Raw genomic sequence first — 12,365 nt, forward strand, 5'->3', positions numbered from 1 at the left:
CTCCAGGTGTGCTGTGGTGGCAACCACAGGGAGGTTCTCGGTCCCAGCTCTGCTGTGGTGGCAACCACAGGGAAGTTCTTGGTGGAGATGATGGACCCAGTTTAGGTCCAGCTCTGCTGTGGTGGCAACCACAGGGAAGTTCTTGGTGGAGATGATGGACCCAGTTTAGGTCCAGGTCTGCTGTGGTGGCAACCACAGGGAGGTTCTTGGTGGAGATGATGGACCAAGTCTATCTCCAGGTGTGCTGTGGTGGCAACCACAGGGAAGTTCTTGGTGGAGATGATGGATCCAGTTTAGGTCCAGGTCTGCTGTGGTGGCAACCACAGGGAGGTTCTTGGTGGAGATGATGGACCCAGTTTAGGTCCAGCTCTGCTGTGGTGGCAACCACAGGGAGGTTCTTGGTGGAGACGATGGATCCAGTTTTGGTCCAGGTCTGCTGTGGTGGCAACCACAGGGAAGTTCTTGGTGGAGATGATGGACCCAGTTTCGGTCCAGGTGTGCTGTGGTGGCAACCACAGGGAGGTTCTTGGTGGAGATGATGGACCAAGTCTATCTCCAGGTGTGCTGTGGTGGCAACCACAGGGAAGTTCTTGGTGGAGATGATGGACCCAGTTTAGGTCCAGCTCTGCTGTGGTGGCAACCACAGGGAGGTTCTTGGTGGAGATGATGGATCCAGTTTTGGTCCAGGTCTGCTGTGGTGGCAACCACAGGGAAGTTCTTGGTGGAGATGATGGACCCAGTTTAGGTCCAGGTCTGCTGTGGTGGCAACCACAGGGAGGTTCTTGGTCCCAGGTCTGCTGTGGTGGCAACCACAGGGAAGTTCTTGGTGGAGATGATGGACCCACTTTAGGTCCAGCTCTGCTGTGGTGGCAACCACAGGGAAGTTCTTGGTGGAGATGATGGACCCAGTTTAGGTCCAGGTCTGCTGTGGTGGCAACCACAGGGAGGTTCTTGGTGGAGATGATGGACCAAGTCTATCTCCAGGTGTGCTGTGGTGGCAACCACAGGGAAGTTCTTGGTGGAGATGATGGATCCAGTTTAGGTCCAGGTCTGCTGTGGTGGCAACCACAGGGAAGTTCTTGGTGGAGATAATGGACCAAGTCTATCTCCAGCTCTGCTGTGGTGGCAACCACAGGGAAGTTCTTGGTGGAGACGATGGATCCAGTTTTGGTCCAGGTCTGCTGTGGTGGCAACCACAGGGAAGTTCTTGGTGGAGATGATGGACCCAGTTTAGGTCCAGGTGTGCTGTGGTGGCAACCACTGGGAGGTTCTTGGTGGAGATGATGGATCCAGTTTTGGTCCAGGTCTGCTGTGGTGGCAACCACAGGGAGGTTCTTGGTCCCAGCTCTGCTGTGGTGGCAACCACAGGGAGGTTCTTGGTGGAGATGATGGACCCAGTTTAGGTCCAGGTCTGCTGTGGTGGCAACCACAGGGAGGTTCTTGGTGGAGATGATGGATCCAGTTTTGGTCCAGGTCTGCTGTGGTGGCAACCACAGGGAAGTTCTCAGAGATGCTGGACCGAGTCTATCTCCAGTTGTGCGGTGGTGGCAACCAGCAGCAGATGTTCGCTGGAGTCAACCGCGACGTTCTTCACCTTTTGCTCCGTCCTTCTTCTCCAGGACTTTCCATCCCGGTTCCTCGTGGTCGCAAGGGCAAGAAGGTCAAGTCCCAAAGCACCTTTGATGTCCACAAGGCCGAGTGGATCCGCAAGTACAACCCCGACACCCTCTTCCAAGACGAGAGCTACAAGAAGCACCTCAAGCACCAGTGCAACAAGTGGGTGGAGGTCCTCCTCGGTGGTCTTCTTCTCCTTGACCTCCCGGAGGTGCCTCCGGGTTGGGTTGACCTCCCTTTGTCCCACCCATCTTCTCCCAGGGTTCTGCTGAGGGTGCGGATGCTCTACTACCTGCGGCAGGAGGTCATCGGGGACCAGGCGGAGAAGGTGCTGGCGGGAGCGGTGGCCAGGTGAGGCCGTAGGACCTTGCGTGGAGGTTCTCCGGGTCTTCTCTGGGGAGTCTTGGGGTGCTCCAGACCTTCTTGGAGGTTCTCCAGGACTTCCTTGTGGAGCCTTGGAGGTTCTCCAGACCTTCTTGGAGGTTCTCCAGACCTTCTTGGAGGTTCTCCAGACCTTCTTGGAGGTTCTCCAGACCTTCTTGGAGGTTCTCCAGACCTTCTCTGGGGAGTCTTGGGGTGCTCCAGACCTTCTTTGAGGTTCTCCAGACCTTCTCTGGGGAGTCTTGGGGTTCTGCAGACCATCGTGGAGGTTCTCCAGACCTTCTCTGGGGAGTCTTGGGGTGCTCCAGACCACCTTTGAGGTTCTCCAGACCTTCTCTGGGGAGTCTTGGGGTGCTCCAGACCTTCTTGGAGGTTCTCCAGACCTTCTCTGGGGAGTCTTGGGGTGCTCCAGACCTTCTTAGAGGTTCTCCAGAACTTCCTTGAGGAGTCTTGGGGTGCTCCAGACCTTCTTTGAGGTTCTCCAGACCTTCTCTGGGGAGTCTTGGGGTGCTCCAGACCATCGTGGAGGTTCTCCAGACCTTCTCTGGGGTGTCTTGGGGTGCTCCAGCCCACCTTGGAGGTTCTCCAGACCTTCTCTGGGGAGTCTTGGGGTGCTCCAGACCTTCTTGGAGGTTCTCCAGACCTTCTCTGGGGTGTCTTGGGGTGCTCCAGACCTTCTTGGAGGTTCTCCAGACCTTCTCTGGGGAGTCTTGGGGTGCTCCAGACCATCGTGGAGGTTCTCCAGACCTTCTCTGGGGAGTCTTGGGGTTCTCCAGACCATCGTGGAGGTTCTCCAGACCTTCTCTGGGGTGTCTTGGGGATCTCCAGACCACCTTTGAGGTTCTCCAGACCTTCTCTGGGGAGTCTTGGGGTGCTCCAGACCACCTTTGAGGTTCTCCAGACCTTCTGTGGGGAGTCTTGGGGTGCTCCAGACCACCTTGGAGGTTCTCCAGACCTTCTCTGGGGAGTCTTGGGGTGCTCCAGACCATCTTGGAGGTTCTCCAGAACTTCCTTGAGGAATCTTGGGGTGCTCCAGACCACCTTTGAGGTTCTCCAGACCTTCTGTGGGGAGTCTTGGGGTGCTCCAGACCTTCTTGGAGGTTCTCCAGACCTTCTCTGGGGAGTCTTGGGGTGCTCCAGACCTTCTTGGAGGTTCTCCAGAACTTCCTTGTGGAGTCTTGGGGTGCTCCAGCCCACCTTGGAGGTTCTCCGGACCTTCTCTGGTGTCTCCAGGGGTGCTCAGGCCCCACTTTGGGGGTTCCCCTGACCCCCTCCCCCATTTCTGTCCCCCCCTTCCAGCGAGATCGACATCTGGTTCCCGCTGGTGGAGCAGCTGGAGGTGCCGACGGCGTGGTGGGACGCCGAAGCTGACAAATCCCTCCTCATCGGGGTCTTCAAACATGGTACGTTGCCGGTGGGGGCGGGGCGGGGCGGAGACACTTTTTGGGGTGAAATCCAGCAGAATTGGGGTCGTGACGGTGCGTGTGTGTCCCCCCCCCCTTTTTTTTTTTTTTTTTTGGGGGGGTGGGGTGGGGTGGGGACAGGCTACGAGAAGTACAACACCATGCGCGCCGACCCCGCGCTCTGCTTCCTGGAGAAGGCCGGCCGCCCCGACGAGAAGGCTATCGCTGCCGAGCAGCGCTTGGACGTCGGGGAGGGGTGAGTCCCCGGGGGTCCCCGCACACCTTGGAGGTTCTCCAGATCTTCTCTGGGGGGTCTTGAGGTTCTCCAGATCTTCTCTGGGGAGGTTTGGGGTGCTCCAGACCACCTTGGAGGTTCTCCAGATCTTCTTTGGGGAGGTTTGGGGTGCTCCAGACCACCTTGGAGGTTCTCCAGATCTTCTTTGGGGAGGTTTGGGGTGCTCCAGACCACCTTGGAGGTTCTCCAGATCTTCTCTGGGGGGTCTTGAGGTTCTCCAGATCTTCTTTGGGGAGGTTTGGGGTGCTCCGGACCACCTTGGAGGTTCTCCAGATCTTCTCTGGGGAGTCTTGGGGTGCTCCAGACCACCTTGGAGGTTCTCCAGATCTTCTTTGTGGAGGTTTGGGGTGCTCTAGACCACCTTTGGGGTTCTCCAGACCTTCTCTGGGGAGTCTTGGGGTGCTCCAGACCACCTGTGAGGTTCTCCAGACCTTCTTTGTGGTGTCTTGGGGAGCTCCAGACCTTCTTGGAGGTTCTCCAGACCTTTTTTGTGTAGTCTTGGGGTGCTCTAGACCACCTTTGAGGTTCTCCAGACCTTCTCTGGGGGGTCTTCAGGTGCTCCAGACCATCTTTTGAGGTGCTCCAGACCTTCTTTGGGGTGTCTTGGGGTGCTCCAGACCACCTGTGAGGTTCTCCAGAACTTCTTTGGGGAGTCTTGGGGAGCTCCAAACCACCTTTGTGGTTCTCCAGACCTCCTTTGAGGTGTCTTGAGGTTCTCCAGCCCCTCTTTGGGGTGTTTTTTGGGTCCTCCAGCCCACCTTTGAGGTTCTCCAGACCCTTTTTGTGGTGTTTTGGGGTGCCCCAGCCCCGCTTTGTGGTGTCCCCCACCCCCACCCCACCCCCCACCCCCCCAAAATTTCTGAGGTGCCGCTGATGACCACGCCATGCTAATACTGACCGGCGCGTGGCCGGGCTGAGTTGACCATCCTGACCTGCTGAGGCGCCCCGTGGTTTGGTGGTGGTGGTGGGGACGTGGGTTTTGGGGGGGGAGGGGGAGGTTCCTGTGGGTTTGGGGGGGGGGGGGGGGGATGGGTCCTTATTTTGTGTGTGGGGGGGGGTGTTCCCCCCTCCGTGCCCCTCCCCCAGCGTGGATTTCGACAAGGACTGCGAGGACCCCGAGTACAAACCCCTCCCGGGGGTGGCCAAGGAGGTGGACGACGAGGTGAGAAGTTGGGGGTGGGGTGGGGGACACACCACCTGTACCCCTCCCCCACCCCCCCCCACCCCCCCTTCAAATCTATACGTGTCCCCCCCTCTATATGCACCCCCATGAGGGGGGGATGGGGGATGGAGGTGACCCTGCTGCCCCCCCTCCCCCACCAGGCGGACCCCCTGATGCTGCTGGACGAGGAGATCTCGGTGGTGGACGGGGATGAAGGTAAGTCTATAGGGTCCCCCTGGTCCTATAGGGTCCCCCTGGTCCTATAGGGTCCCCCTGGTCCTATAGGGTCCCCCTGGTCCTATAGGGCTGCCCCTATAGAGACCCACCCCCACCCCCAGCCCTGTAGGGTGGCTCTGCCCTGCAGCCCTGTGGGACCTCAGGAGATCCGTAGGAACCTGAGGAGATCTGTAGGAACCTGAGGAGATCTGTAGGAACCTGAGGAGATCTGTAGGAACCTGAGGAGATCTGTAGGAACCTGAGGAGATCTGTAGGAACCTCAGGAGATCTGTAGGAACCTCAGGAGATCCATGGGGACCCCGGGGGGGTCTCATGGGAAGCTCAGGAGATCCGTAGGAATCTCAGGAGATCCATAGGACCCCAGGGGGCTCATGGGAACCTGAGGAGATCCGTAGGAACCTGAGGAGATCCGTAGGAACCTGAGGAGATCCGTAGGAACCTCAGGAGATCCGTAGGAACCTCAGGAGATCCATGGGGACCCCGGGGGGGTCTCATGGGAAGCTCAGGAGATCCGTAGGAATTTCAGGAGATCCATAGGACCCCAGGGGGCTCATGGGAACCCCAGGAGATCCTTAGGAACCTGAGGAGATCCTTAGGAACCTGAGGAGATCCTTAGGAACCTGAGGAGATCCGTAGGAACCTCAGGAGATCCATGGGGACCCCGGGGGGGTCTCATGGGAAGCTCAGGAGATCCGTAGGAATCTCAGGAGATCCATAGGACCCCAGGGGGCTCATGGGAACCTCAGGAGATCCGTAGGAACCTCAGGAGATCCGTAGGAACCTCAGGAGATCCGTAGGAACCTCAGGAGATCCATGGGGACCCCGGGGGGGTCTCATGGGAAGCTCAGGAGATCCGTAGGAATCTCAGGAGATCCATAGGACCCCAGGGGGCTCATGGGAACCTGAGGAGATCCGTAGGAACCTGAGGAGATCCGTAGGAACCTCAGGAGATCCATAGGAACCTGAGGAGATCCGTAGGAACCTCAGGAGATCTGTAGGAACCTGAGGAGATCCATGGGGACCCCGGGGGGGTCTCATGGGAAGCTCAGGAGATCCGTAGGAATTTCAGGAGATCCATAGGACCCCAGGGGGCTCATGGGAACCTGAGGAGATCCTTAGGAACCTGAGGAGATCCTTAGGAACCTGAGGAGATCCGTAGGGCCCCAGGAGGTTTTATGGGAGCCCCGAGGAGATCCATAGGAACCTCAGGAGATCCATAGGACCCCAGGGGGCTCATGGGAACCTCAGGAGATCATAGGACCCCAGGGGGCTCATGGGACCCTCAGGAGATCCATGGGAACCTCAGGAGATCCATGGGAACCCCAGGAGATCCTTAGGAACCTGAGGAGACCCATAGGGTCCCGGGAGGTTTTATGGGACGCTGAGGAGATCCGTAGGAACCTCAGGAGATCTGTAGGAACCTCAGGAGATCCATAGGACCCCAGGGGGCTCATGGGACCCTGAGGAGATCCATAGGAACCCGGGAGATCTGTAGGGCCCCAGGAGGTTTTATGGGACCCCGAGGAGATCCGTAGGAGCCCCAGGAGCTCCATAGGAACCCGAGGAGGATCCATAGGACCCCAGGAGGTGTTATGGAACCCTGAGGAGATCATGGGACCCCAGGAGTTCCATAGGACCCTGGGGAGATCCGTAGGAACCTGGGGAGATCCATAGGACCCCAGGAGGTGTTATGGAACCCTGAGGAGATCGTGGGCCCTGGGGAGCTCCCTAGGAACCCGGGGAGATCCGTAGGACCCTGGGGAGATCCGTAGGACCCCAGGAGGTGTTACGGAACCCTGAGGAGATCGTGGGCCCCCAGGAGCTCCATAGGATCCTGGGGAGCTCCTTAGGAACCCAGGAGATCCGTAGGAACCCGAGGAGATCCGTAGGACCCCAGGAGGTGTTATGGAACCCTGAGGAGATCGTGGGCCTTGGGGAGCTCCGTAGGACCTTGGGGAGATCCGTAGGAACCCGAGGAGATCCGTAGGAACCTGGGGAGATCCGTAGGAACCTGGGGAGATCCGTAGGACCCCAGGAGGTGTTATGGAACCCTGAGGAGATCGTGGGCCCTGGGGAGCTCCGTAGGAACCTGTGGAGATCCGTAGGAACCTGTGGAGATCCGTAGGAACCCGGGGAGATCCGTAGGAACCCGGGGAGATCTGTAGGACCCCAGGAGGTGTTATGGAACCCTGAGGAGATCGTGGGCCCTGGGGAGCTCCCTAGGAACCCAGGAGATCCGTAGGAACCCGTGGAGATCCGTAGGAACCCGAGGAGATCCGTAGGAACCCGGGGAGATCTGTAGGACCCCAGGAGGTGTTATGGAACCCTGAGGAGATCGTGGGCCCTGGGGAGCTCCATAGGACCTTGGGGAGCTCCCTAGGAACCCAGGAGATCCGTAGGAACCCGGGGAGATCCGTAGGAACCCGGGGAGATCCGTAGGAACCCGGGGAGATCCGTAGGAACCCGGGGAGATCTGTAGGACCCCAGGAGGTGTTATGGAACCCTGAGGAGATCGTGGGCCCTGGGGAGCTCCCTAGGAACCCGTGGAGATCCGTAGGAACCCGTGGAGATCCGTAGGAACCCGAGGAGATCCGTAGGAACCCGGGGAGATCTGTAGGACCCCAGGAGGTGTTATGGAACCCTGAGGAGATCGTGGGCCCTGGGGAGCTCCATAGGACCTTGGGGAGCTCCCTAGGAACCCGGGGAGATCCGTAGGAACCCGGGGAGATCCGTAGGAACCCGAGGAGATCCGTAGGAACCCGGGGAGATCTGTAGGACCCCAGGAGGTGTTATGGAACCCTGAGGAGATCGTGGGCCCTGGGGAGCTCCATAGGACCTTGGGGAGCTCCCTAGGAACCCAGGAGATCCGTAGGAACCCGGGGAGATCCGTAGGAACCCGGGGAGATCTGTAGGACCCCAGGAGGTGTTATGGAACCCTGAGGAGATCGTGGGCCCTGGGGAGCTCCCTAGGAACCCGTGGAGATCCGTAGGAACCCGTGGAGATCCGTAGGAACGTGGGGAGATCCGTAGGAACCCGGGGAGATCTGTAGGACCCCAGGAGGTGTTATGGAACCCTGAGGAGATCGTGGGCCCTGGGGAGCTCCATAGGACCTTGGGGAGCTCCCTAGGAACCCGTGGAGATCCGTAGGAACCCGGGGAGATCCGTAGGAACCCGAGGAGATCCGTAGGAACCCGGGGAGATCTGTAGGACCCCGGGAGGTGTTATGGAACCCTGAGGAGATTGTGGGCCCTGGGGAGCTCCGTAGGACCTTGGGGAGCTCCCTAGGAACCCAGGAGATCCGTAGGAACCCGTGGAGATCCGTAGGAACCCGAGGAGATCCGTAGGAACCCGGGGAGATCTGTAGGACCCCAGGAGGTGTTATGGAACCCTGAGGAGATCGTGGGCCCTGGGGAGCTCCGTAGGACCTTGGGGAGCTCCCTAGGAACCCAGGAGATCCGTAGGAACCCGTGGAGATCTGTAGGAACCCGGGGAGATCCGTAGGAACCCGGGGAGATCTGTAGGACCCCGGGAGGTGTTATGGAACCCTGAGGAGATCGTGGGCCCTGGGGAGCTCCATAGGACCTTGGGGAGCTCCCTAGGAACCCAGGAGATCCGTAGGAACCCGAGGAGATCCGTAGGAACCCGGGGAGATCTGTAGGACCCCGGGAGGTGTTATGGAACCCTGAAGAGATCGTGGGCCCCCAGGAGCTCCATGGGCCCCCAGGAGCTCCCCGGGACCCCGGGGGGCTGGTGGCCCCCCCTGACCCTCGCCCCTCCCCCCCCAGGCCAGCCCCCGCAGGCGGGCCAGCCGTTCTGGCCGGCGGGCTCGGTGCTGACGGCGCGGCTGCGGCGGCTGATCACGGCGTGCCAGCGCTCCTGCCAGCGCCAGCGGCTCCGCGGCGACGCGCCCGAGCGGGGCGAGCGACGGCGGCGACGCTCCGAGGCGGCCTGCAGGCTGCGGGAGATGGCGCGCAGGGAGAAGCAGCAGCGGTACGGGGCGGGTGGGGGGGGGTGGGGGCACCTACCCAAGGGTTGGGGTGCAGGACCTCCAGCCCTGGAGTTCTGGGGTCAGGAGACGTCATCCATGGGGTTCCTGGGGTGCAGGACCTCCAGCCCTGGACTTTTGGGCTTGAGGGACATCATCCATGAGGTTCCTGAGGTGCAGGACCTCCAGTCCTGGAGCTTTGGGCTTGAGGGACATCATCCATGAGGTTCTTGGGGTGCAGGACCTCCAGCCCTGGAGTTTTGGGGTTGAGGGACGTCATCCATGAGGTTCTTGGGGTGCAGGACCTCCAGCCCTGGAGCTTTGGGGTTGAGGGACGTCATCCATGAGGTTCTTGGGGTGCAGGACCTCCACCCTTGGAATTTTTGGGGCATAGGACCTCTGCTCCTGGAGTTTTGGGGTTGAGGGACGTCATCCATGGGGTTCCTGGGGTGCAGGACCTCCACGCCTCGAGTTTTGGGGTTGAGGGACGTCATCCATGAGGTTCTTGGGGTGCAGGACCTCCAGCCCTGGAGCTTTGGGCTTGAGGGACATCATCCATGAGGTTCTTGGGGTGCAGGACCTCCAGCCCTGGAGTTTTGGGGTTGAGGGACGTCATCCATGAGGTTCTTGGGGTGCAGGACCTCCACCCTTGGAATTTTTGGGGGCATAGGACCTCCGCTCCTGGAGTTTTGGGTTGAGGGACGTCATCCATGGGGTTCCTGGGGTGCAGGACCTCCAGCCCTGGAGTTTTGGGCTTGAGGGACATCATCCATGAGGTTCTTGGGGTGCAGGACCTCCAGCCCTGGAGTTTTGGGGTTGAGGGACGTCATCCATGAGGTTCTTGGGGTGCAGGACCTCCACCCTTGGAATTTTTGGGGGCATAGGACCTCCGCTCCTGGAGTTTTGGGGTTGAGGGACGTCATCCATGAGGTTCCTGGGGTGCAGGACCTCCACGCCTCGAGTTTTGGGGTTGAGGGACGTCATCCATGAGGTTCTTGGGGTGCAGGACCTCCACTCCTGGAGTTTTGGGGTTGAGGGATGTCATCCATGGGGTTCCTGGGGTGCAGGACCTCCAGCCCTGGAGTTTTGGGGTTCCACCACCCTCCAAGACCCCTTTTTTTTTTTGGGGGGGGGGGCAGGTGGACGCGCCGGGAACAGGCCGACTTCTACCGCGTGGCCTCCAGCTTCGGGGTGGAGTTTGACCCCGAGGGCGGGCGCTTCCGCTGGGGGCGCTTCCGCGCCTTGGCCCGCCTGGAGAAGAAGACGGACGAGAACCTCACCAAGTTCTTCCACGGTTTCGTCGCCATGTGCCGGCAGGTTTGCCGCCTGCCGCCCGCTCCCGGAGATGGTACGGGGCAGGGGACGCGCGGCAGGGGGGCTTCCCGGGGGAGGGGAGGACCTCCTGGGGGGGTTGGAGACCTCCCCATGGAGATCCGGAGCTCCCTGGTGGAGTTGAGGACCTCCTGGGGGGGTTGGAGACCTCCCCATGGAGATCTGGAGCTCCCTGGTGGAGTTGAGGACCTCCTGGGGGGGTTGGAGACCTCCCCATGGAGATCTGGAGCTCCCTGGTGGAGTTGGAGACCTCCCCATGGAGATCCGGAGCTCCCTGGTGGAGTTGAGGACCTCCTGGGGGGGTTGGAGACCTCCCCATGGAGATCCGGAGCTCCCTGGTGGAGTTGAGGACCTCCCCATGGAGATCCGGAGCTCCCTGGTGGAGTTGAGGACCTCCTGATGAGGTTGGAGACCTCCCCATGGAGATCTGGAGCTCCCTGGTGGAGTTGGAGACCTCCCCATGGAGATCCGGAGCTCCCTGGTGGAGTTGAGGACCTCCTGGGGGGGTTGGAGACCTCCCCATGGAGATCTGGAGCTCCCTGGTGGAGTTGAGGACCTCCCCATGGAGATCCGGAGCTCCCTGGTGGAGTTGAGGACCTCCTGATGAGGTTGGAGACCTCCCCATGGAGATCTGGAGCTCCCTGGTGGAGTTGGAGACCTCCCCATGGAGATCCGGAGCTCCCTGGTGGAGTTGAGGACCTCCCCGTGGAGATCTGGAGCTCCCCGTGGGGTTGAGGACATCTCCATGGGAATACGGAGCTCTCCAAGGCCTTGGGGACATCTCCATGGGCCTGGTAGGATCTGTGGGGTCACCATCAGCCAAGGTTGGCATTGACCACCTCAAGGATGACCTTGGCCAACCCAACGATGATGTTGACCACCCCAAGGTCAACGTTGACCGCTCCAGTGGAGGTGTTGACCACCCCAACGGTGTTGGCCAACTCACGTTGACCGCTCCGGTGGTGGCATTGGCCACCCCAAGGGTGTTGGCCAACACTAGGGTGACCTTGGCCACCCCAACGGTGGTGTTGACCCACCCGAGGTCAACGTTGACCGCTCCAGCGGAGATGTTGACCACCCCGAGGTTGACGTTGCCCAACCCAACGTCGCTCTTCCCCTCCCCCCACCGCCTTTTCTTCTTCTCCAGAACCTCCCGACCCTTCCATCCCCGTCTCGCCCGTCTCCGCCGTTCGAGCTTCTCGCGGCCTTCGCCGCTTGTCCCTCCTCCGCCTCCTCCGCGAGCAGGTCCTCCGCCACCCCCTCCTCCCCGCGCGCCTGGCGCTGTGCCCCCCCCCGGCCCCGACCTCCCCCCGTGGTGGGAACGGGGCCACCACGACGGAGAACTTCTCCGAGGAGCCGCCCGGCACGGCTTGGCGCACCCTGAAACCGCCATCTTGGGGGACCCCGACTTCTCCTTCGCGGCGGCGCGGTGGCGCTATCTCCGCGCTCAGGCGGAGGTGGGGGGGACCCCCCCGCCACTCCCGCCGCCGCCGCCGCCCCAGAGCGTGGTGGGACATCCAGCCCCGCCACTGGCGCCACCCACCGAGGACGAGGACTCGGAGCTGGAGAAGCTGTCGGCATCCGCCTCCGAGTCGTCGTCCTGCGAGGAGGACAGCGACGAGGACAGGGGTGAGGAACGACCCCAGAAAGTCGTGGTGGGACCCCAAAAAGTCGTGGTGGGACCCCAACGAACCTGAGAGAACCCCAAAAAGTCGTGGTGGGACCACAAAAAACCTTGGAGAACCCCAGAAAAGCGGGGTGGGACCCCAAAAAGTCATGGTGGGACCCCAACAAACCTGAGAGAACCCCAAAAAATCGTGGTGGGACCCCAACAAACCTTGGAGAACCCCAAAAAATCGTGGTGGGACCCCAACAAACCTTGGAGAACCCCAGAAAAGCAGGGTGGGACCCCAAAAAGTCATGGTGGGACCCTAACAAACCTTGGAGAACCCCAA

General features: G+C 60.6%; 1 protein-coding gene across 1 annotated transcript in view; it reads left to right on the forward strand.

Moving 5' to 3' along the window:
- CHD8 (chromodomain helicase DNA binding protein 8) overlaps window positions 1-12,122 on the forward strand; it is a 30,201-nt gene extending 18,079 nt beyond the window's left edge. Inside the window, 10 exon segments of the mRNA XM_055700426.1 lie at window positions 1,620-1,776; window positions 1,876-1,965; window positions 3,295-3,398; window positions 3,540-3,654; window positions 4,780-4,855; window positions 5,017-5,071; window positions 8,879-9,083; window positions 10,218-10,426; window positions 11,558-11,697; window positions 11,700-12,122. Of these exon segments, the coding sequence (XP_055556401.1) occupies window positions 1,620-1,776; window positions 1,876-1,965; window positions 3,295-3,398; window positions 3,540-3,654; window positions 4,780-4,855; window positions 5,017-5,071; window positions 8,879-9,083; window positions 10,218-10,426; window positions 11,558-11,697; window positions 11,700-12,107 (1,559 nt within the window). The 3' untranslated portion in view covers window positions 12,108-12,122.
- The last annotated feature ends 243 nt before the right edge of the window (window positions 12,123-12,365 follow it).

The sequence above is a fragment of the Falco cherrug genome, unplaced genomic scaffold (assembly GCF_023634085.1).
Source record: "Falco cherrug isolate bFalChe1 unplaced genomic scaffold, bFalChe1.pri scaffold_221, whole genome shotgun sequence".
Lineage (NCBI taxonomy): Eukaryota > Metazoa > Chordata > Aves > Falconiformes > Falconidae > Falco > Falco cherrug.